This window comes from Bos indicus x Bos taurus, chromosome 26 (assembly GCF_003369695.1).
Source record: "Bos indicus x Bos taurus breed Angus x Brahman F1 hybrid chromosome 26, Bos_hybrid_MaternalHap_v2.0, whole genome shotgun sequence".
In the NCBI taxonomy this organism is placed as follows: domain Eukaryota; kingdom Metazoa; phylum Chordata; class Mammalia; order Artiodactyla; family Bovidae; genus Bos; species Bos indicus x Bos taurus.
Genome location: NC_040101.1, coordinates 10,405,733 through 10,431,433, shown reverse-complemented (window position 1 = coordinate 10,431,433; position 25,701 = coordinate 10,405,733). Strand labels below are relative to the sequence as shown.

Genomic DNA, 25,701 nt, shown 5'->3' with positions numbered 1-25,701 from the left:
ATGCAGGGTAGAGGGGAAGAGGAGGAGAACAAAGAAGTCAGTTTGGCCCCAAATCTCAGACCTGCATCCTAAAGTCAGGGCCACACAATGTTGCAATTGACAAGCCTCTCAAAGCCACGTGGCCCACCCCCTTTTACAGCTGGTCAAAGCCAGGATCAGATGTCATCTGAGTCCTGTGTCTCCCACAACTGATTACAGAAACAGCATCCACAATGTTAGAATGAATTGACACTGCCTCAGCCTGAGTTATAAAATAATCGCTATTTATTAGGACCAACATTGCATGATCAGCATGTCACCAAGAATGTTGTGGAATTTGCTTTCCTCTGAGCCAGAACTGGTTATCAAGAGATGACCCAGCAAGGAAACAGCTGGACAGAGCAGCAACACTTCCCTCCCTTAGCGGAGAGCCCGGGACCCATGTGGCCCATTCTGCTCTGTTCTGTCCCCCTGGCCCTCAGAAAAGGGAAAGCCATGTGACTACTTCATGGAGGCACAGGAAGACTCTAAGACAGTTTTTTGTTTTTAAGAAGAAAAAAAAAGGCAAGACACTTGCAGTTATGATGCAGAAAAATCTCTCTCCCAGATAAAAGGGAGAATTATGATTTCTCAAAGAAAAGCATTTTCACTAAGAATCCTCTCCTTCACCTAAAACAGGCAAACCACAAAATCTTGCTGAAACCTAGGTATCTAAGATGCTGGACCAATATCACCAAAAAGACATCACTACCTACTGCTGCAGGAGGAGGGTCACATCCTATTCAGGCCGGACACACAGGAGATGCTAGTGGAAGGGGTGCTGGTGGAGGACAGAGGAGTCTGATATGCTACAGCCCATGGGGTTGCAAAGAGTGGACATGACTTCGAGCCTGAACAACAACAACCTGTATGAGAAAAGACGACACCCTGAGTCCCAAGTGCACTCTGCTCCTGCTTAAGCTCAGGAATGCCCCCAAACACAATATTATTTTGAGAATCCAGCAAGCCATCCAATATGAACCTGATCTTCCAACTATAATTTATGGGGCCAGTCTCCATCACTATCACTCTTCAAGGCTGAAGACACTACCAAGATCACAAGTACCACTCTTTTCAGAGGATAATCAAGAGACTACCTGGATTTATGAAAGTGAAAGTCGCTCAGTGGTGTCCAACTCTTTGCGATCCCATGGCCTGTAGTCCATGGAATTCTCCAGGCCAGAATAGTGGAGTGGGTAGCCTATCCCTTCTCCAGCAGATCTTCCCAACCCAGGAATTGAACCAGGTCTCCTGCATTGCAGGTGGATTCTTTACCAACTGAGCTACATCCCATGAATGTAAAATGATGTTACTAATGATGGGCTCCTAGCTCAAAAGGCCTGATAAGGTGACAAGCTATTAAGAGTGATTTTAATTTCCGTGAAAACTATCACCCAGCTTTCCATTGAGATGATCAGCTTCAAGGATAGTAAAATAATTCCCCAATATACATCAATAGGGTGAAGATGTTCATTTATAAAATAGGGCCATCCACCTTCAAGACCTGAGACCATTAACTACTCCCATGGGGAATTCAGAAAGTGTGTGTTCCTCCTTCCCCAGCTGATTATTTCACAACAAGCTCATCTGAGGGTCTGGGGCATCTTTGGGGAACCCCAGCAGAATCTTGTGATACTCCCGCATAATGTAGGAGGACACATTTTAGGGAGGATGGGTGGATGACTAGAAAGGAGAAGAGGGAAGAAGGGGTTAAGGAGTCAGGGAGGGCGGGCAAGTGGGGTCTATGGTGGGAAGGGGTGGAATGACACACCCAGCCCTTCCCAGGCCACCCAATAGCTCCTGTGGCCCAGTTTGCGTGGTCCTGCGTCAAAGCCATCCCAGGCCAAGATGCCAAGAACACCTATACTTATTAGCAGGGACCCAGACTGGCTCAGTAGAGGCAGTTCTCACCCTGCCCCTCCCACGTGGCCCCAGGGGCTTGCTTCCCTTCTGGGGCTGCCATCTCCAGGTGACTACCCACCAGATGCTCCGCAATGCTCCGCGGACACCACCACAGTGGGAGCGCCCTCCTCGTGCTCAGAGGGGACAATGGACCAGATCCCCCAGAGCACCAATGCTGCACCTGCGGGGCCCTACCAACCCCTCTGCCTTTGGATGCGACCACCTTCCAAAGTCACATCACCAAGCCGCACCGCCTGCTCTATAACACAGGACGGTTGACATGCGCAGAGTATTCCCTGGAAGATTTAAACGATATCTTTTATGGCAATATTACCAGTTCCTGCATTTTTTTTTTTTCTGGTGATGGAGCACACTTTTTACTCTTTTTCACAGAGGAGGGGAGAAATCACAGGGAGCACGTAGTCCAACACGTCCCTCCTCTGTTCTCGCCAAAACACAACGGGAGAAGGTTCCAGAAGCCATTTTACTACACAGCAAGTGCTCTTCCAGAAGCTTCCATAGACAGAAAACGTCTCTTCACGCCTTTCATAATGTAAACGACAATCCACAACGAAGCGACAAGGCTGGTACCCTCGCACCAGCGCTGGACGGTCTTCGTCACCGCAGCTAAAAGCGCCCGACAAACAAGGCGCCGAGTTTACCTTCTGGGAGGATGAAGAGGCACTTGTTCCTACTTGCTGAGCGCACAACCAGCCGGGACAGCTCAGTTGTGCGCGTCTTAGGCTGCATCATCTGAACTTTCTCCCCATGAGTTTCAAACACTTGAGAAGCGCCAGCGGCATCTTACCACGCAGCTGCTTTCCAATAAATGGAGTAATCTGATATGAAAAAATGAGAGAGATGGGCACCCGTACAGCTTGGCAAAAAATGAACAGGGTGAATAACAGCTGCCTCAGCTTATGGTCAACGTGTGATTCCTGCTGGAGCTCCATCTCCTTCCCGCCCCTAAGAAACTCCAGAGCCCTGATCTACGAGAGCTACTGGAATTTAGAACTGAGGGGCGGCTGACTGCAAAGGGAAGAGGTGTGACGTCAACAGGGCAGAGGTCTGACGTCACGCTGACGTCACCAGCTCTACCTCTCAGGAAATCCACACGGGGACAGGAGTCCTTGCTGGAGGCGATCAGGGTCCAGGGAGGGGCGGGGAAGTCTTGCAAAAGGCAGAACAGGCTGTGGTTTCTGGGACTTCGCTGCTGAATTCTTCGCCCGGCTGAATTCTTCCCCGGTGTCATCAGGAGGCCGTCTTGAGACAATTGAAGCAGCGAGTGCGTTTGGAATGGGGAGCTATTTCAGGTAACACTTGACGCTGCCAAACCAGCCATAGCAGCACTTCAGACTGTCACTTTTTATAATGTTTGCCTATAAACTTTGCCCGTGTGGTTTTTGAAATGGCGCCCAAATGCAAACAGGGAACAGATGGGAACCCCGCGTCTTGCCCTGTCCAATCGCTTCGCGCGGAATGGATGACAGGTTTAAACTGTTAAGGAAGAAACGGCGTATGCCACAGGGACAACAAACCATGTCACTTCACAAATGCACCCTTTTCTGGGGTTTCCTTGGGACCGGTGTCTTTTCAAAGGTCGGGATGATCACAGCTAAGAAGGGAAACTCCAGCTTCAAGGATGTGGGGCGGGCGGAGGGGTCCCCCAAGAGGTCTCTCCATCTCAGAAAGTCAGAGGCATCCAAACCGTTAACACATTCCTCCAAAAAAGTGGACGAAAGGGAGAAAGAAACAGAAAGAAATGCCTAAACAGATCCCTCTGTGAGACAAGGAGGGAAGGGAGAGAGAGGACGGGATGTCCTACAAGGGGGTGTGGACGGCGGGGGCTCCCTTGGGAACTATAACACCCGCGTTTGGGGCGAGAATAGTAACCCAGCCTTGGTTCCCTTCTGCCACCTTGCACAAGAGGAACAAACATCCGTGCGGTGGGGCTGCCACTGTCTTGACAGAAGAGATACCCAGGATGAGCTGCACGTGCCCCCGGAACGTGGCAATCCACAGGCACACAGCAGGCAAGTGTCTGTTCCAGACTCGCCCTCTGGTCTTTACTATGGCCCACAGCGGCCACACCCCGGTCCTGGCAAGAAGTTTGAACTGGCCAATACCCTGCGTTCTGTCCATAGGAACGGAATACAGAACCGCCTCACATACACAGCACTGCCAAAGTGCTTTTCACCAGCTGGATGGGGTCCAGACAGACAGACACCTGGCATCACTTTTCAGTGACCCGTGGTGTCTTAGAACACAGGGACTTTGGAAGAGCATAGCCCCATTTTCTAAAGCATGGTTTCCATCTAGGTGGCATCCAAAGTTAGCTTCACAAAGATCTAAAGGTCCCGGGATCCCCCTCATGGAGTCAGAAATGACCACCCTTGTGTTCCCCAGCACGGGGGCCCTGCAGACAGCCAGAGAGCAGCGGCAGAGCTGGCTGTTTTCAGCTCAGACAGCCTTGAAGCTTCGCCTTTACAAGAACGGGCTTGCAGAAGACAAAATCCGGACATCAAACGGAGGCCTTATAAGGCCTGGGTACTACTTGTTCCTTCGGGGTGGGAAGGGAGACACAAATACTCTGCACAATATAAAGATGAAAGTTCTCTACCTCAAGAAATACTGCCAACATAAAAATGGGGGCCTCAAGGAATGCAAAGCCCTGGAACACGGGAGAAGTAAACAGGCTGCAGTCTCCTCTTTCCAGCCCATGGTCGGGGTGTCTTCTAGACTCACGTAAGGACTTAACACTCTCCCTGTGGGTATCGTGGGGGCCAGGACGACCACTAATAAATAGCTGCCTCTGCCACAGAAGCTTGACTGTTCCAGAAACTCTAGCCTGGCTCGCATTCCCCCTGATCAGGCGGGATGATGGCTAATGCTTCCAATATGGTAACCATTAAAAATTATATATTTAGGCACACCCCTCCTATAATTTAGGTCTCTCTTTGAGAAACAGGGCAAACAGCTCTCTGAGTCTGAAAAGAAAGGATATTTGTTGCTGCCTACGAGAAAATAAATGCATAAATAGTCCAAGTGCCTTAAAAAAAGCACCATTTAAGAGTCACCATTATCGCCTAATATTTGGACCCAAAATGTAGAAATATCCACTCCCTAATTTGTCAGCATCCCTTGATCCAGTGTTTTACACTATTCATTATAGTGCTCTCCAATAGGGAGAAAGAACAACACAAAAAGATATTTTTGCTTCTGGACACAAAATGTGCATCAAACATTAGAGCAAAAAAACATTCCGGAGATCCCCACTGGACCACCAAGAGGTGAGTATCAAAACAGAACCATCTGCAGAAGGTCTCCAGATATTGGCAGCTGTGGTTGAGCAAGAACTTCAAACCTGAGCCCTCTCTTCAAAAACCATTTCCCAGAGAGATAAGCCATTAGATGATCTAGTGCCCAGGAAGCCGAAACGGGCGCTATGTCATGTCGGAGGGGCTCCCCCGGCCCAGGTTGGATGGACGGGGAGCCTATGTGCTCGGCCACCTGGCCGTCCAGGCCCCAAGCCTCCTGCCTTCTGGAGACACGTCTGCCAGACACAGCAGAGGAGGCTGGCCCTTCTCAAAACCTGGGCTTCCTCGGGCACGCTGCTCCAGGGAAAACCACATCATCAAAAAGCTGGCCCTGCCTACTGACCGAGACCACTGGAAAATCTCCCTCGTTTTCTCAGTGGAAGGTTTTGTACTTGTGTCACCGCAAGCAGGAAGGGGGACGAGGGGAGCGGGAGGGGAACTGATGAGGAGGTATACGGATAAAGGAACTAAGGGGCTTGGCCCGAGCCTTGTCGGCCCCCTCTTTAAGGTCAAGGGTGGCCTTGCCGACACTTCACCTGTAAAATGAACACACATCATCTCCAGTCCTGAAAACAGAACCCTCTGCACCCCCAAAAAAACACATTCCTCCCCGAATCCTGGTGACAGCCCTTGGCCCCAGGCAGCCCTCTTCCCTGTACAAAGTTGGCGGGGGGCATCTTCCTCATCCGATGCTCCTCCAGCTCCCAGAGCTGTTCCCTGAGCCCAAGCATTAGGTCTCACTCCTGTCCCCTCTCTGGTGACTCTTCAGAAAAGGCGAGAATGGGCTGGGATGTTAAAAAGACCAGACTTAGAACAGGCCTGAATCTCAGCTCTGCCACTTAGAAAGCGTGGGACCCGCGACAGGGCCCTCGGGTTCCTCATCACTCAGCGTTCTGCCCCTGCAGGTCAGGAACGACCATGAGACAGAGCGTGGAAAGTTCCGCACACAATGGCCAGCGCTTAGCGAGAACTCAGAGGTACCAGCTGTGGGGAAGACCTTGCCGTTGAAATCCTTATTCCTCGGCTGCAGTTGGCTAACCCTGAAAGGAGGAAACACCCCCTAAACCAGATTGTCCCAACTTGGAAGGGTGGGGATGATAGAAAGAGAGCCCCTAACACACAATTTAGTGCACATTTATCTATAGCTGCATTCTATTTTCTATCGGCCTGTATGTGCGTCTGTGTGCACACACATGTTCTCAAGAACAGGAATACGCACTGAGGCCTTCCTGCCCTTCTGGAAGCCCCTTCTCTACCCCCATACCTGTGGATGCGCCCTGAACTCCATCCCCGGCTCCTCCGGTCCTTCTGCCTACTTTCTGATCTCCATCTCTGCAGCGCTTCCCACCCCCACAGGCCAGTGCCCCTCAAGTCCCTGCTTGCAGGCTCCTATTTCCACCTGCCTGAGGGAACACATTACCTGGATGCCAACCGAGGTCCTCTCCAAAACAGGCAGGTAACCTTCCACCTTGTCCTCCTCCGCTGGCTTCTTGCTGAATAGAGTCTCCACGTGACATCAGCTCAAGCCCCACGTCTGCCCTAAAGCCCCTATGCTCCCTCTCACCTCTCATCTCCAAAGCTCCGCCCCCTATTCACTCTGCCTCTGCAGAGCTGTGCCCCGACTCACAGCTCTGGAAAGAAAGCAAAGGCGGATGTCACTCCCACGGGCCCACTGCTGCAGACCTCTGCCATCTCTCCGGAAGATCTCTGTAGTGCCTCTGCCATCTCTCTGAAAGATCTCTGCAGTTCTCATCATCTGTGGTAGGCCCCATGTTCATCATGAGCCACTAGAGTAATCTTTTGAAAAGCAAATCTTACCTCTAATTTAAAAAAAAAAAGGCAGAGGGCACAGACCACTCCACACTTTGACAAGATAAAACGCAAAGAACATCACCCAGGCTAAGGCCGTGGTTGCTCCTGGCCCTAGATGCCTCTCCCCGCCCACTCACAGCTTAGGCGTGTCTGTTCATATGGGCACTGTTCCCTCTACCTACAACCCCAGTCCCAATACCCTGCATGGCAAACTCCTATTCAGCCTTCAAAGCCCAGCTCAAATATCTCATCTGTGAAAACTCTTCTGATTCCCATTAAGACAGACTGCATGGCTCCCATCTCCAATTCATCAGGTCTTTGTTTCTCCATCTAGTATATTCCTACAGAATACAGTCTGTCTCCATCCACCACCCATTCCAAGTGAGAGTTTGGGGCGGGCACGCTGCATAAAGACTTTGCATAAACACCATCCAGACATAGCTTCCAGGGCCCCACTTCCAAAGTTCCTAGGCCAGGAGACCTGAGGTAGGGTCTGAGATTCTGGATTTCTTGCAAGTTCCCAGGTAATGCTGATGTTCCTGGTCCAAGGGCCATCTCATGAGAAGCCCAGCTCCAGGATCCCAGGACAAGCTGGAGGCCTGCTGTAGCAGTGATGAACCCAGTCCACTTGGGCAGCCCCTTCACAGCTCCGAGCCTCAGAGTCCTGCTTGGTAGAACTGGCTACCTCTGGGCTGGGTCAGGGTCACCATGGGGACAAAACCAGAGGCTGCCTGGGAAGGCCTTTGGCAAGTGGGGGTACCTCTGAGAGAAGTCCCCCACCCCAGCAGAGGTTCCCTGCCCACGCTCAAGCACGGGACAGGCTTCCTCTTGTGGGCTATAGCTTGATATGACTGATCAGCAGATTTTCTTAATATTTTTCCAATCATGTGGGATTGAAGGCAGGAGGAGAAGGGGACAACAGAAGATGAGACGGTTGGATGGCATCACTGACTCAATGGACATGAGTTTGAGCAAGCTCTGGAAGATGGTGAAGGACAGGGAAGCCTGGCATGCTACAGTCCATGGGGTCACAAAGAGTCGGACACAACTGAGTGACTGAACAACGAAAAAATCACGAGGGAACCCCAATTTGCATTTGTCCGACTTTAAAACAGAGTTTTCTTTCAAAAGAACAAATCTACCACATAATATGTATATAAGTTACTGGAGCAGGGATTTCTGGAATGTTCCTAAACATTCAAGGATCTTGTAAGAGTCACCGTTATCAACAGCCGTGTACAACACCCGTTTGATTCCTTTCGTAAAGGAAGAGGCCTGTGGCTTATGAAAATACCATTTACTAGTCATTCATCCAACAAATCTGAGTTACTTGTAATGGGGGGGGCACAGTAACCCCCACAGAACTCCCTAAGAAAGAGGATCCCAGCTCGACCCATGGATGACTAATGGCAACCCCATGGCGGGCCACAAAAAAATCCTGAATGCCTGAGGCCCTGGGTTCCAGCGAGTAGGGTAATTGGCCAGCATTCCAGAGAGCAAGCTCCAAAGCCAGCAATCTGACTGCATTCCAGAAACAAGTTTTCAGGGGCGGTTGGTCAGCTTACCACCTTAGCATTATCTGTGGCTCACAGGGCCCATTACTAACATAAAGTGAATAACCAGTGCCAATTCAAGTGGATACATTTGCCCTCTAAGTCCCTTAAAGTGTAAATGTTAGTCGCTTCAGTCACGTCCGACTCTTTGTGACCCAATGGACTGTAGCCTGCCAGGCTCTTCTGTCCATGGAATTTCCCAGGCAAGAATACTGGAATGGGTTGCCATTCCCTTCTCCAGGGGATCTTCCTGACCCAGGGATTGAACTCCAGTCTCCTGCATTGCAGGCAGATTCTTTACCATCTGAGCCACCAGGAAGTCCCTTAATGGTCAGATCACTGTCCAAATGTGACATTTTCCCCAGCCCCTCCCTCAGTGAGTACATTCTGAATACACGAATACTTTGAAAGTGACCCCAGTGACAAATGGGGGCGGAGGCGGGGGAGGCAAGAGGGAAGGGAAGGGAAGGTGAAGAGTTCTTCCCAGAGGGCAAGACTGCCTCCTGCATCTGTAACTGGGGACCTTTTGGGGGTATTGTTCAGCAAGTTTACTTAAAGGGCTTGTCCTTTCTTCTCTCAGCAGGACCCCAGTTTCAACACCGGTTAGGAGCCTGCAGATGTATCCCTAGACGGGTTCCCTCCCCCAACAGCATCCCAGCCATTTGCAAATGAAGGGACAGCAGCTGGATACTAGGAAACAGATGGGCTTCCTCATTTGCATGGGTTTGATCTGGCAGCCCTGGCCCTGCAAGTTCAGGCCCGGCCATAGAAGCAACTGCGTTTGGGCAAAAGCACAGATTCACAGCCCACAGGGTCTCCAACGGGCAGCTGGATCAGAAGGACCCCTGGGAGAGGTACCCCTAAAGTCAGAGGGGGCGGGGAGCCTCTGCAGTGGGCGGGGCCCATCCCCAGCTGGCTGGGCCCCCGCAGGACCCAGGGAGGCCAGACAAGGGACAGGGATCACTTTTCTCCGGTGATTTGCGGAGAAAAGTCTCTCTAGGGGGATCCTGGGCTGGAGGACTGAAACCACATTCATTCAGGAAATTCCAAATTAAGATAGGCGCCACCGTGGTTAACCTTTCTCCCCAACTCTGAGCCGCCTATTTGCATGGAGGTGAAGGCTTCAAGAAAACAAACAAACTTTGAAGAGTCTCTACCTCCCCACCACGAGCGAGTGCTCAGTCACTCAGTTCTGTCCAACTCTTTGGGACCCCACAGACTGTAGCCCACAAGGCTCCTCTGTCCATGGGACTTTCCAGCAAGAATGGTAAGTGGGTTACCATTTCCTCCTCCAGGGGAATCTTCCCAACCCAGGGATTGAACCTGAGTCTCCAGCATCCCCTACACTGCAGGCAGATTCTTGACCGCTGAGCCACTGGGGAAATCCACCTCCCAACAGAGCGCCTTTCAAAACCCTCAAGAGCATCTGATCTGGAAAGGGCTGTGCAAGGCTCCCCAGTATCTTAGCTTCCCGAAATGTGGACAAGGGCATACCAGGTCCTTTCTTAAGTGGAGACTATTCACCCCTCTCCAGGGCATGAGGAGGGAGCCTTATTCAAACCTCTGAGTCCCCAGGCAAGGCCCCGAAGATGGGAGCAGAATCATGTTCATTACCCAGTCCAGGCCCTGGCTTCCTGGGCAATCTCCCTCCTTCCACATGGGTCAAGCAAGAAACTGCAGCTCCAGATAGACAAGGGGAAAGAAGAAACGACCTATACAAGGGCCAACTGCAGGCTGCCCCTGACCTCCTCACTCGCCATAACTTTAACTGTGGGCACAGGTGGCTCAGTGGTAAAGAATCTGGCCTGCCAGTGCAGGAGACGCAGGTTTGATCCCTGGGTCAGGAAGATCCCCTGGAGGAGAAAAAGGCAATCCACTCCAGTATCCTTACCTGGGAAATCCCATGGACAGAGAAGCCTGGTGGGCTACGGTCCACAGGGTCGCAAAGAGTTGGACAAAACTTAGCAACTAAATAGCAACTACAACAAAACCTCTCACCTGATGGGCAGAGAGGCCAGGACAATACCCAAACTGGGCACAGAGTAACCTGGCCGGCATGTCTGGCTGGGGCTGACTAGAGGGCCAATGTGGTGGGTTTGCCAGTGAGTCAAGGGGGTACCCACTGCCTTCAAAGACCAGCTTCAGGAAGCTGCACAGCTGGGGGACCCAGAAAAATCCTTGACATGGCACGTAGGCTGCCTCTACCCCGCGTGGCCTGGCCTCCTTCTGTAGTCTTCTCTCCAGCACACTGGTCCCCTCGGGGCTCCCCAAACCCCTTCGAGACACGCCACGCTTTTACTTCTGAGGACCTTCACCTCAGAATGGCTGGAAGGGGCCCCTTGTTTTTTGCAATTATTTGACAAAAGCCCATCTCCCCATCCCCCACTCCACAGGACTTGAGACTTTTTTGCTTGCCACTCTTATCCCCACTGAGCCTGGCACAGAGTAGGAAGCAGTAGGGTCTCAACTTAATTGAGGGGCAAACTACGCACCCACAGCGATTACGCTGCAACGTGAAAGCTGTGCCACAGCCACGCCACAGCACTAGGGTCTGGAAGCTGCGGCTACATCAGGGCTTTGAGGTTCAGAGGGGACACGCTGTGGTGCTGCCTCCCCGCCACGCATCATACAACTTCTCCCCCACACAGAGACACCTGCTGAACACTGGTGTCCTCTGCATCCACCGAGCAGGTGATCGGTGCAAAGTATGGCTAACTGAACCAGCCCTGATTCACCCCCACGTCTAGCTGGAACCACTCAGAGAGCACTTTAAAAAAAAAAAAAAAATCATCAAACTGAACTCCATTTGCTTTAAAAATGGGCTCTGTTCCTCAGCCTCTTTTTTTCCCCTAGGACATTCTTCCTGGCCAAGGCCGCAGGAAGTGTAGGTGTTGGAGCTTCTGCCCTTTCATTCTTGGAATTTTTCCCCCCTTTTATTTTTACTTTGTACTTTTTTTTTGCTTTCCTGGTCTCTGACATTAGCAGGCCCAGCATGCATCATGTCCACGACCGCAGGTTGCAGGAGCCCTGGGTATACCAGCAGTCTCATAGGTCGGCCTTGACCCAATCTCAAATCAGAAGATGCTCAAGAAAAGCTTAATACAACGTCAAACGGAGAACCAACACTGAACACTGAGCAGGTCCCAGGGCAGACCACCCAAGGCACTCGGGACAAAAAGAACAGGATGGCCTGGAGCTGCTGTGTTGGGGGCAAAGTCCTGCCGTCCTGACTCCCTGCCACGTGACTCAGCCTGGGACACTAACTGGGACTCAGAGCAGCCACCCTCTGATCTCCTGGGCAGCAGAAAGGGTTAGCTTCTTACCGATAAGCGACATACCACCAGAGGCCGTTCCAGAAGAATCCCAAGGCAGTAATTACTGGAATGGTTTTACTGCCATGACTTTTCTTCAAATAGCTTTAGGGGAATAGATGTGGACAGATGAAAAGAAACAGCATTAACCAGCAGTGTCCTTACATGTTTGAGAGTCAGATGACAGATTTAGGAATAAGCAGGCCCCCAAAAGATCCCACAGAAGACCCTCCTGCTCAGGAAAGAGGCATGCATTGGGGAATCTTTGCTGCACCAATAAACTGATCCCAAGGCCTGGGCCCATGCTCACTAACTATGGAGTCTTGGAGGAATCATTTCATCTCCAAGAGTCTAGGTCAAGAGTCTCGTCCGTATAAATGGGAATGTGAATAGCTGGGGTCTGCTGCGTTATTAAGATTAGAGACGGTGTGGGGAGGAGGATCTACAGGAAAGTGGGTCAAAAGGAACAGATTTCCAGTTACGAGAGAAAGAAGTCCCAGGGATAAAACGTAAACACGAGGACTGCAGTTAATACTGCCGTATAGTCGGTATACATGAATGCTGTTGAGAGTAAATCCTGAGTGTGTTCATTACAAGGGAAAAAAACTTGCTTTTTCTTTTTGTGTGTGTGTCTATATGAAGTGCTGGATGTTAGCTAAACTTACTGTGGTCCTCATTTCACAATACATATAAGTCAAATCATAACACTGTACATCTTAAACAGTGCTGTCTATTATATCTCAATAAAACCAGGGAAAAAAGATTAGAGATAATATGTCAAGGTACCTCGCACAAGGTCCAACACACAGCAGGCACTTAACAGATGTGATAACAATAAGAATTATTGTTATCATCTGCATTCTCATCCTCTCAAGGAATGAATGGGCTAAAAAGACGATGACCCCACCCACACTGCCTACCCCTACTCACACCCTCATCCTTCTTACCCCCGCCCCACCTGTCCTGTCAGGTAACCCCCACGGGCTGTAACATACAAATAACCACTCAGCTCCCCTCCACCCCCAGTACCAAGGATACCATAACCAGCTCCCTGCCATGAAGACTGGAAGTCCAGACACCTGTGCACTGAGGAAGGCCCAGCAGGCCGCCTGGAAGAAGCCACCACATACCAACCTGGCAAGCCCGTCTTAACATGCTTTGGACACCCCTCAAGGGCCAGGACCCAGGCAGAGAATGCAACACCCCTCCTTCCCACCAACCAATCCCATAACCCTCTCTCCATCCTTCTTTCTCTTTGGCCAAACCACACAGCAGGCAGGACCTTGGTTCCCCAACCAGAGATCGAACCCATGCCCCTTGCAGTGGAAGAATGAAGTCCTAGCTGCTGGACTGCCAGGGAGGTCTCCCCCCATTCTTCTTCATAGGGCCTTTTGACAATGCTTCATCTGGAAGCCCCCAAACACAGAACTCCCTGAGAAAATACATTGCTCTTTGTCAAGCGCACATCCCGCTATTATTACATAGCTGCGAATGACTTCTTTCGACAGGGAAAAAAAAGTCAACCCCGAACTACTTGGACCGCAAGCAGCAAGAGGATCCAATTTCTAAAGTCCAGATTTGTAAACGCCCCAGATAATAAAAAGGGTTGGCTAAAACCAGGGCCAAGAGCTCCCTTTCTATTTTAATTAATGTAAAAACCTCTCATCAGAAGACTTGTCATCCTATATGGTAGGGTAAACATCCCTGAAATATTGACCGGACATCCTATCTCAGGTTTTAACTTCAAGGAGGAAGTTGGGTAGGGCGGGGAGGAAACAGGCACTTACTGAGCACCTAGTATCTGCCAGGAACTACAGTGATGGCTTTACATCCATTTGCATTTAATCCTTAAGGTACCCCTTACAAGATATTTATTATCAGATAGACTTTTTGATAAAGAAAGGGAGGCTCAGAGAGGTTGTCTAACAAATCCAAGGTCACAGCACCAGTAGATCATAGAGTCAAACCTGCCTTGTCTAGCTCTCAAGGCCAAGTTCTTTTGGAGAGTTTCTGTCCCCAGAAAGCACATCACATACCATTTAAAATGATTTTATTCATTTCTATGAAAAAAAAAAAAGCAAATGTAGAATTTAGGCTAATTATGTGGAGGATTCCTGGTCTTTTACAGATGTGAGTGAGTGATTTTCAATCGGAAACCTTTATAATATTTAGGATCTATAATTGTGTGCCCACCTGGGTCAGCTAAGAAGGCAACATGTTTCGATCAAGGTCAGGAGGCTTAGAGGGATGGGAGGGAGGTGGCTTCTTTGGAGGGTAAGGGGCTACCCGTGTGGCACGCAGGATCTTAGTTCTCTGACCAGGGATTGAACCCGGGCCCATGGCAATGAAAGGGCTGTGTCCTAACCACTGGACTACCTGGGAGTTCCCAAGGGAAGGTGGCGACTTGAAGGCAGTCACACTCCTTTGTGGCAATCTCATCATCTATTCACGATCTGAAGTTTAAGGATTTTCAAAGAGTTTAAACCCTCAACTCACCCCCACAAAGATCTTCCTATGCACCTTACAGCACCTCCCCGCCTCCCACTCCCCTCAACACACAACGCTGGCTTTTTCAACGTCTTGATATCTTTAAAACATTACAACTGGTCACGTATGGAAAAACTTAAGAGTAAATTGGCCTTTAAAAAGAGGTCACACATAGTAACTTAGAAGGAGTTCTCGCATAGAAAATAATCATCACAGTTTATACAGAGTTTATTGTACTAATGTCAGAGCTCAGAACTGGGCTCTTTCTTTCAAGTAAAGTGCTGCATATAAATCACAAAATATATACGTCCCTTGTCCTCAATTCTGAATCTATCGGTATTTTCCTTATAAGCTATTTTTTTTACCTCCTCATAAAACATGTTCACCACGACTCGACATTCTATATTATGCGCATTCCATTCAGACACGACTTGGAATTTACCATGCTTTAGTTGGACAGGGGTTAAAGGAAAGAGAAGGCCACACCTTAGCTCCCTGACTCAGTACAGTCAAGAAGAAGCTGACATTTTTAATATCCACATGAACATGGCAAAAGTCCAGGATGGGACGTAACTACTTATGGTATTCTGAAGTGGAATAAGTGACAACAACTCACACCCAACATCTTAAAACTCCATCAGTGTACAAAGTTCCTAAAACACAAATTACTGAAGCTCTAAAGCATGCCTATTTTGCTTGACACTCTTTAAGGACGACCGTGGTCTAAACTGGTCATTACATACCCTTTTGCATGAATCTATAAATGGTAAAAGCTTGAAGTTATACAAACAGAGGCCAGTGAAAGCCGGCACCCGCCACCTACCACGGATGTGGCTACCATCTTGGATTTCCTATCATGCCCTAAAATGGGATGGTAACAATCAGAACGAGTGAGAAAAAAAAACTTGGGAAGAGCGTGACCTCTATTAATTTCGGAAAGAAATATCTCCAGGACATGGGGGACCATCACGATGAAAAGGCCAGCAACTTGTTCAACCAGACTTCTTTACAGAACCGGCCTTCCCTCCCTTCCCCACCTCCTCGCGTTCCCTGATCCAGGAAAACCAGAACTGAATCTAGTGGGGTCACTCCAGTTCCACCTGAGTGACCAGGAGGAAGTGGCCAGTGTGTACAGATTCTCAGGCTGCCAGAAAGCCTTCAGGCTTCCCATAAAGATAAACACTGTCCCCAAAATGGAATACGAGCTGCATAGAACTTTATAAACTCAAGTTCAAGAGCCTCTAGCAAGTCAGAGCTGAGTTCTTCAGGGTTTGTTCATCGTGGATTTAATGATCAGAAACCCCTCTCCTCTTCGGCTTAAGGTCAAACATTCCACCCTTGCTTTAGGTCCATGATTCGGCACATACAGCCTTCAACACGGTCGCCGTCAGTTTAAAGAAACTACTACTAAAGACAGCAGAGTCAGAGGAGGACACGGGGAGAGTGTGACATGGTTAACCACACCAGGCCCTGCAACGCCAGGGAAGCTGGACCAAGAGCCATTGCTAAATCTCACTTGGATACAGCAAAAGCACAAAAAGGATGCAAAATCGAAGGCTAAAGTCATCTCTCCAGAAAAACGAAATAATAATAAAGACCATGCGTCTTTTGCACAGCCTCGTAAAACGCACTGGATCAGAAAACCATTTGTGGCATAGCCTGAAAAACTTCCAAACAATCACTTCTGAATTGCCTACCTAGGCAAGTCACCCTGCTACAAATCTTAACCAGCACAGCAGAAAGTAACACACAAGTTGTATTTCCTATGGAACCTAAAATCCCAAACTCCATTTCCCATGTTTTCCTTTAAAGACTAAAATAAGACAGGATTTTTAATGGAAATGTACAATTAAGCCAAACTCTGGGGGGAGGGGTGTGCCAGGGGGAGTAGCCTTTTAACAATTATCCTGGATAAGTAAACACCCAAACAAGAGACTGCAAACGGGAAGGCTCCTGGACACATTTTATTGAGAATGTAAACATTAAACAAAGCTCTTCCTGTTTAAACACTACCCCAGTTATTTCATAACCATGTAATTATTCATTAAGCTTGATATTGAAAACATCTCATAGGGTTTGCTCTAGTTCTATGAATTCTCACCCTCAACTTAATGGGAAAGACTTGAAAGCAACAAGTCTTCAGTGATGGCCTAGTGGGAGCTAGTCACCTAGCAGGTGTGCACCTGCTAAATCGCTTCTGTCGTGTCTGACTCTTTGCGACCCTGTGGACTGTAGCCCGCCAGGCTCTCCTGTTCATGGGATTCTCCAGGCAAGAATACGGGAGTGGGTTGCCAGGCCCTGCTCTTGGGGATCTTCCCAACCGAGGGATCGAACCGGAGTCTCATCATGTTCCCTGCATTGGAGGAGGGTTCTTTACCACTAGCGCCATTCAGTGCTTTAATTGGTTAAAATAAAAAGCAAAACACACACATACTTCAAATCTGCATGAGAGCGGACCAGTAGAGAAAGTATACAAATACCAATGCTCTGGGCTTGCTAAATTTTTGCTCTAGAAATAATATTAAACACAGCTCTTTGTCTATGAATTGTGAAATACTTTATATACTAATAAAGAATGTGTACTTCATTGTGTATTTAACTGCACAAGCCTGCATTTGGTTTAATTTACTAAGAATAAGTCCTTGTTCCTATGCTAACTATCAAGTTACAGTCAACTCTTAAATATTAACACTCATATTGAGGAACAAAGATGCAGATAATACAAAACAGAAGATTATTTTAAATCATTCATTCTTGGTATGCGGATATATTCTTTTTTTTCTTTCCTTTTAACTTGCAATTAAATGCGTATGGCTGATATTATGGCATTTACAATACTTCTAACAAAAGACCTAACCCACACTGGAAAACTCTGACAGTGGTGAGGTCTCCATGTAGATCCCCTGCTCCATCTCTCTGCTATTGAACTTTGGACCAATTCACATCAGTTAAGGACAGCATGACCTCAGAAGGTTGCCCCAAAACTGACTGCAAAAAAAAAGCAAACTACTTTCTTCCCAGGTTGTTACTTCCCAGCATCACACTTTCTGGAGGGTGGGAAAGTAATTAAAGGTTTGGGGTTGGAAAAGGCCTTTTATTTTAACTCCTACTGGGCTGGTGTAAACAAAGATGTCGTTAAAGTCAACAACGACTTAATTAACCAGAGTAGGTGACAATGTCAGGAAGAATTTGAAAGCAAGAGTCCTCTCTGCTACAGGGTAATCAAGCTTGACTATAAATAATTAGAACCTTAATCAACAGAACAGTACTTGGCATTGAGGACTGGCCGCCTTGAGTCAGTAACTGAGTTTAAACCCTGCACAGCTGGTCCCCGACAAGAATGACTGACCAACTGAAAATATTCATTTTTTTAGTCTGGAATATTAACAACTAAAATCTTCTAGAGATTATTTTCTTAAGTCAGTTGAGTAGACCCAAACCTACAGCTACCACTTCAGAACGTGTCCAGAAGACAAATGATACATGACAGGTGACGGGATATATGATCATGATACATGGTAGATGAGATGATGTTGATACATGACAGGATGATAGATGATGGATGGGATGGGATGATGATCAATGAGATGATACTGTACAAAGCTGAGACAACTGGAAAAGGATCCTCTAGAGGGAGGGCTCGGGCCCCTTCCTGGAACTTAGTCACATTTTTCTCTGGCCACATTTATCTAAACTGAGCTTCCACATTAGCAAGCCAAAAAGTCTTCCAAGATAAAGCCCTGTAGGATAGAAAGTCAAGGCTGAACTTACTTTATCCAAAGCTACAGTTAAAACACACCATGGAGGACAGACAGCGACTGATGGACACACATGGATGGGGGACTCTGTCCGTCTCTCTCCGATTCGCCAGGACCACAGCCTAAACTGGAGCTGCCCAACTCAGTCTGCTTCCAGTTGCTAAAAATTCTTCTTTCTCATCTATAATTAGATTACCTTCCTAATAGCCTCTGACACCAAAGCGAAACTCCTGCACTGGAAGAACTCATCTTAGGGCTCACATCAGTCGACAGGGGAAGTGCAGACCCTACAGAAAGCCAACACAGCTGCTCCTCCATCAGGGAGCAACTTTCCTCTCAACTGTCTCCAAAAGCCTAGATGTCTCCTGATGTGTTGGCAACTGAACAGCCAGCCCATGGGACTGGGAAGATGGGCGTGCCCAACTCGCCAAGAACGACAACAACTTGTCCCAGGTACTCATTAGACACCAGGACCTGTGCTAACTGCGTTTTGCATCCAGACCCACTTAAATCTCCCAGCAACCTTCTTGAGGCGGTCATCAGAAGGCTTCTGAAGATATTAGTATTCATTTAACATTAATAAAGAGACCCTAAAGATGATCTAATCCAGCCCTCAGATGACAGAAAAGGAGACTGAGGTTCAGGGGACCGTGTGCTTTTTCCAAAGCCGCCACCTCTTTGCAGGGTTTTGCACAGCTTCCACTAAACCTTTGTTTGAAAAAACCTCTCACAACTCTGGACGCAAACCTCATAGGAGCTGTGAACCCCAAAATATGACCTACCATTTCAGGGAATTCAGGCACCTCCCCTCAACCCCCAAGTGCATTCACAGATGCCAGGCTGGGAAGACCAGCCTCCAACAATACTCACATTGTTGGATGCACATTTCTACACAAAGAACTGCCGAGGGTACTGCATCCTTGTCCATCTCCACCCCCCTCCCCATCTCTGTCTCACCTCTTCCTACCAGTATGTGCACACAGATTTTTAAATTCCCTTCAATAATTAAAGACGATAAAAAGAAGTCCTCCAGGACCATTTTACACTTTATGTTGAAATAAACTCCCAATCACGCTGCCCTGAAAGTCGAAATGAAAAATGACATTTTCTTCCTAACCTGGGCCATGCCTGGGCTCACACTGCAGGAAACACCCCCGTTCAGCAGCCTCGGTGTGTGTACTGAGCCATGCACCCCAGGGAAAACCGGCAATTAGAGAAACATCCATTTTAATTATTAGCAAAATTAAAGACGTGCAGGCATGACTTTCAGAAACCAGGAACCTTTTCCCTCACGTTAAGCCCTTTAAACATGCATCCCCATCGCAAGTGACACTGGCGCCCACGTCACCAGCAGGCAGTTCCATAATCCCTGGAGCCGGAGCCTGTGAACGCTTCAGACACAAACTCCTACCGCGTTCCCTACCAGAAGCCTGAAAGCCACTGCAGCGTCACTACACCTGGTTACTACAAACCTCCGTAACTCTGGGTAAGAAAAAGGGCACAAGCCTCCACTAGTGACTGCTGAGCTGCTTTTGGTAAGAAGCACCTCCGTTTTAGAAAAAAAAAGATACGCCTTTATCCTTGCATGACTCAGGGTCTCAGTGGGAGCCCCCCTGGATGGGGACACAGCCCTCCCCTCCCCGTCTGATCCTGGATGGGCTTGCGGTCTTCTTCCGAGCAGGGTGTCTTTTCCAGAACAGCTGACTGACCCCAGCCCACGCAGGCCCCCTGAGCTCAGCAGGCACCAGGTGGGCTCTCAGCAAACAGGTTCATTAAGTGGCGATGAGTGCTAGGATCTGCCGTTTTATTCTCGGATTACCACTCAAAAAATAACTCAGCTACCAATATTCCCTACTGATGACAGATCTCGTGCGGCACCAAGTCGAGGCTGGGCTACCGACATCGCGGAAGGACCCGGGAGAAGAGGTTCCAAGTCTGCCTGGCGGGAAAATTCAGCCCTTGTGAGTTTTGTGCTCACAACTGGCCTCATGCCTTTCTGCATGTTCCAAAAGGCATAATGTGTTGCCTGCATACAATTTCCATAGCTGAAACACCAACGCACGCCCTGTTAGATCTGGAAGTTCTCAGAGATTCAGGAAAGGCCCAGGTACATTTCAAATTGACCTAAAATAGAATCTGCCGCTCTGTGACGTGTGGCTTAAGTATTATGAATTACAAGGGCTAAAAAGAATGTAATGTCTCAACCCTCTCCACTCTGAAGTTCAGAAGCTTTCTCTCCTTAGACAATGAAAATAAAATGTCAGCATTTCAGAGGTTGGCAATTTCCCTGCGTGACTCCTTTTGCCGGCAAATTGCAATCCTTTACATTGTGAGCAAAACTCTCTCGGGTAAGCAAGGGTAGATGGTATTCAACTCTGAGCTGCCTGCCACGGCTCTCCTGGCACTGGATGAACTGCCAGCCGCCTCCCTTACCCAGCACAGAGAAAAACGCACACGCCAAGAAACCACCAACTACACCACCCGGCCCGCAGTGTGACAGCTGAGAACCTTCTCTTATAATCCCTGGCTTGCAGGGGGCAGAGAGCCACAAGCTCCGCTCTTGGAGGTCTCCTTTACAACACAAGGGGCAGCTGATTCTCAAACAGGCCTTGACCTCAGTGCCACTTCCCCCAGACAAATCCCCAAACAAACTTGGTACCCCGAGAGCGAAATGAGATAACTTACCTTCCGGCTCAACCGTGGTATCGTCAACTAAATTGAAGGAGGGCCGGGCCAGGGACAAGGTTGCCATGGTGACCACAACCAGGCAGAGGAAGCGACCCCAGCTGACCATGGTTACAGTGCCGATCCCCTGTCCTCTTCCATATCTCCATGTGGACGTTAATCCCATCTGCACCCTTCCTCTACGAGCATGGACTGCCTGCAGCAATGCCTTCAGCCGGCGGTGGGCTCAGGAACCAAGGTGCTGCGGCGGCCGCTCGCTGGCCTTGCCGCTGCTGCTGCTGCTGCTGCAGCCTCTAGAGGAGAGAGACACTGCGAGTCAGTGAAATCTTCCCCAACACCAATTTAGTTCAACCCAGTTCTCTTTCATCATCTGCAAATACCTTCCATCCACACCTGAGTCCCAGGGGTTTCCACCAGACCGGTCCACAAAAACGTGTTAGGCTGATGGTTGAGAAAGCCTACTCTTAGGAAACAGAGATAAAAAGAGTAGCTATAGGACCCAGATACGTGCAGCCACTTCAGCTGGGCAAGTGGACTCTCTCCTCCTACCCACTGTCACCTCTCCCGCCCTCCAAAAGCCAAAGCTACGTGACCTTAGTTTCAAGGGCAACTACAAAAGCCAAGTTAACGATGCTCCGGCTGGCATTGCCAGCCTCTCGTTAATTTCTTTCACGCCAACTGGGCTTCAGAGGCGTCTGCTTCTGGGGGCTGGAGCTAAGTGGCTTGCTCCACCCTCCCTGGAGCCCTCGGGAGGAAGGGAGACCAGCAAAATAAAAAGAACCCCAGGAAGGCGACCAAAAATTCCCACCAGTTTACACTTGTCAAGATTCATTTTCAAATGCAGAAATGTATTTCAATCTTTTCGCCAAGCAGCCACTTACAAAGAATGAACGAGACTGCGATACATTCAAAGCAGCTGATCCAAAAAGAGATTCAAAGCTTGAATCCCATTCCACTGTGACGAATGGCAGCCCAGGCCTAGTGGAGGTCTTCAAACTAGAGAGAGAAACGGAGCAGATGCAAGCTCCTTGAATAACACGGGTGTTCATTAATGATGATGATGGTGACGATGATATGTAAATTATTCTCAGGGTAGGTGATTGGACCAATAACTTTCAATATGCTAACTTATTGGCTAAAATTTCAGAACAGAAGTTACCAGGGGGTGTTCAATGGGTCTGCTCACCCATTTAATTCAAAAGCAAAGAGAAATTTCCAAGCTTAAGATAATCCAAGACTTTACATTTGTTCGGTATCAATTACTAAGAATAAGAACCAAAATGCACAAGCTTCAGAGAATTTGATCCAATCAGATTCTGTGAATTATATATGAAAGAACCACATTTTATAGGATTTAGGGTGGAGGTGAGACCTTTAATATACAAATCTCGAAACCCCATGCTTTCTGCTTGCGGACCTCATGTTTCAGATTATGACGTAGGATTTCAATACTGCTCGAGCGTCCCCAAAGCTACATCAGAAAAAAACTTTCAGCCTTGACTAAGGATTAGAGTGGGTAAGGGGAAAAGAGGACGCTGCTCCACTTTCAGAGAAGGAAAAAAGAAAACCTCTTCTTCAAAAGAAAGCACACGTGAAACCATGTGATTCACAGCAAAAGAAGAGCGCGTGCGTCCACCCCGTGCTTTCAGACTGCTTGAAGGATTTCTTTGGCCGGTTTTTCTTTCCTCTTCGAGGTAAGAGCCTCAAAAGATAACTCCGTATCTATTTCTACATACACATGGGAGGAGAACACACAAACATTCTCACTGATTTACGAAGCATTTCCAGAATGCATGGGAATTTTTTTGCCTCTAACACAACTCCAGGAAAACCCCAGCAAGAGAGTGGGCCCCAGACTGCTTCCCCAGCCCGACTCACCCACCTGTCCCAGCCTTAAGGAGCTTCCTTTGCAGGTAGAGGCGGACAGTGAGTGACCTCAGCAAAATCTCAAGCCATCCCTTCACCCCATCAGCTTGCACCAGCAACTGACTTATGTAGCCATTTCCAGATCCAGGCTCCGCGGCCGCCCCGCTTCCTTCCCAAATCTCTGGAAAGTGGAGGTGGAGGGTGGCAGGTCTGCACAACTCCTCACCCGAGTGGACAAAGGTACAGAGGGACCTCCTGGGCGGGATAATGAGGTCCCCAGGCTCAGTGTTGGGAACACAGGCCCAGCGTGCCTCTGGCGGCCACAATCCCAGCTTCCTGCCTTCAATACCATAATCCTTCCTGGAGTCTGAGCCTCAGTGAAAGCCCCAGCGTGTTTATTTTTCCCCTTGAAAGGGAACTCTCTTCTCTGCTTGGGCGCGGGAGGAGTTGTCACCCTCCCAGTGATGGATGGCTCTTCCTGGCCACCCGTTCCCCAACCCCCCTGTCCATTTTCACCTCAGCACAAGCCTGCCCCCAAAGACAGGCAAAGTGACAAGCGAGAGGGCTTGGCTGGGGAGTGGTCCCTATACCAGATCTATGCAGTTTACAGTACATTCCCAAACCCTCCACCCTTCAAGAAGACAAGTCAATATAGCACCCACCTAAACTGAGTCTCTACCCAAGCACTTGGGAGCTTTGTTCCCGGCAGATTTCCCATCAGTCAAAAGTGCCAGGCAAGGTGAGGGGTGCCCAGGCCCCCAGGGGACAGACCCACCTTCTAGGCTCCAAGCCTCCCTAGGGCCCCCAGGCCTGAACTGAGCAGGGGGCTCTCACGGGGTCAGATGTGGTGGGGGTGGGAATTCCTCAACACACTGAAATCTCAAGACAAAATACAGGCTGACCCAGGACCACTTCTATTCCCCGTTAACCCCCAGCAAGCCAACGAGAACTTGCAGCAGCTCCGGGAGAACTCAACACCACCAACCCGGTTTCAGTTGTAGCAGTTCTTTCATTTGTGTGCTAGGAATATAGTGATTTTCTCCCCCTTCTCGGGGCGCTAAAGAGCTCAGAGAAATCTGCATTTTAATTGACATTCCAGGGCGAGAGAGAGGGGCGCCCGATTGCTTTTCTATTCAAACTAAACAGGCTTTTCAGATGAAAATGAGTCGAGGCCGGTGGAAGATTTACAGGGATTTGGGACCCAGGGGACAATGGGGTTTTAAATGTTGATAGCGTTTCACACCAAACACATAATGGGTGAAAGAAGGTTTGCCTTTAAGGGTGGTTTTATTGAATTGGGCGAGAGAAAGGAAGGTCCGGAGAAGAGTTTGCAAAGGAGCGGGAGGCGAGGGGGACTGAGGCTCCACGGCCCCGGGCCGGACCCCTGCGCCTGGCCCCGTGGCCGCGAGGGTCGGAGCCAGCGCCTGGCCCGGCCCTCGGCTGACTCCCCGGCGCGGCCCCGGCGCTGAAAGAATGAGCGCGCAAGTTAGAACTCGCCTGTGCTTTCGACATCTCCGAGCTGCTGCCGGTAGAGCAGGCAGCGAACTAGAAAAAGTCGGTCCAGTTCGCCCCCTAGCCCCAGGCGAGCCGCGCTCCCTCCAGCCGAGACGGCGGCTGCGGGCCAGGGAGGCCGAAGGGCACTGCAATCGGGAAACCGGAGCAGCCCCCTTCCCAGAGCGCCACCCCCCGCCCCGAGCCCTCGCCTACCCTACAGAGGTGTTGCCAGCCCCACCTCAGCGGACCCCTCCCGGGGAAGGGTCCCCGGCCCGGGCCTGGATGAGACGGAATGGGGGCTCCCCGGGCCTCGGAACGAGGCACCTTCGAAGATGCCCCCTCCGAGTCCGGGACCTACCGGGCTGTGCCACCAGCGAGGCTGCCCCGCCGCTCGCCCGCCAGCTCCGGGGTCGGAGGATCGCGCCCGGCCAGCGGGAGTGCGCCAGCCAGAGTTTGACAGGGAGGCGGGCGGGGGCGGGGGGGGGTGTCAACGCCAGAGGCAGATGTCAGCATCTGGATGGGGGTGGTAGCGGCAGAACTTCCCAAACGCCAGCCGTCAGCAGGCACCCAGCTCCCCCATCGCCTATGCAGCCAAAGAGGAGGCACAGGGAGCCGCCTCCACAGTGCCAGCCCTCCGTTCGGGAGTCCGTGCACCGGGCGTCTCGGGCTTCCACCGCGCCCACTGTCCCGCCCCGCGAAGCTCCCCCGAGGCGCCCGACTCGGCGATTACCTTGAATGGCAACGATCCCCGGCGATCGGGTCTGTCCCCGCGCCCAGCGTGGGTCGGGATGGAGCAAACGACCAACTCCCCGCAAAAAAAAAAAAAAAAAAAAAATGTGGTACTCGCCGGCGCCAAAGTTCGAGGCTTCACGCGCACCCCAGGCTGCGGAGGCGCGCGGGCATGACGCCCGCGGGCTGCGCTCGGATTTGGGGAGCGGGAGGAAGAAAGGAGTCGGGCTTGGCGTTTCCTCCACCAAACTTCGCTCGCAACTTGCGAACGCTTGGAGCGCGGAGGAAAGCCGCGGCCTCGGGGCGCCCGGGCCCCGCCAGCCTGGAAAGGAGTCGCTGCGCCGGGCCAGCTACGCCGCGCGCAGACCCCGCGGCGCCCGAGCTTTGTGGCGGCCGCGCTCGCTCCTTTGCTCGCCCGCCCGCCCGCTCGGCTCTCCGCGGCGTTCTCCGCTGCCGCCGCCGCCGCCGCCGCCCCCTCCCGGCGGGTCACGCCCCCGCTGAAACCCGAGCCGTTTCCTGGACGGCGGCGCCCGCTCTGCCAATCAGCGCCGCGCGCCCCGCCGCCCCGACTCGGCACGGCTCCCGACGCCTGCAAGCGGCCCGAGACCCCGGCGGGGAGGGCGAGGGGGCCCGGGCAGCACCGGGACGCAGACGGGCAGCAGGCAGCATCCTCCGTGGATGCGGCCGGGGCCCGCGCCCCCTTCCTTCCCTGGTCAGTTCGCCTGATCCACGGTTTGCCGGGTGGTTACGTTACGTTGTCTCGATTCAA

General features: G+C 50.3%; 1 protein-coding gene across 17 annotated transcripts in view; it reads right to left on the bottom strand.

Annotated features, from left to right (window-relative positions):
- Positions 1–25,397, bottom strand: part of FGFR2 (fibroblast growth factor receptor 2) — a 107,452-nt gene extending 82,055 nt beyond the window's left edge. For 15 of the 17 annotated variants that reach the window (XM_027529502.1, XM_027529497.1, XM_027529500.1 and 12 more), the window contains exons 1-2: positions 24,934–25,397; positions 20,844–21,136 (exon numbers count right to left, since the gene is read on the bottom strand). In XM_027529502.1, coding sequence (XP_027385303.1) covers positions 20,844–21,009 — 166 coding nt within the window. In that variant the 5' untranslated portion in view covers positions 21,010–21,136; positions 24,934–25,397. Of the gene's footprint in view, positions 1–11,925; positions 12,019–20,843; positions 21,137–21,724; positions 21,860–24,933 lie in introns of those variants that run through there. The other 2 variants (XM_027529498.1, XM_027529504.1) reach the window with 2 other exon arrangements.
- Between the last annotated feature and the right edge of the window lie 304 nt (positions 25,398–25,701).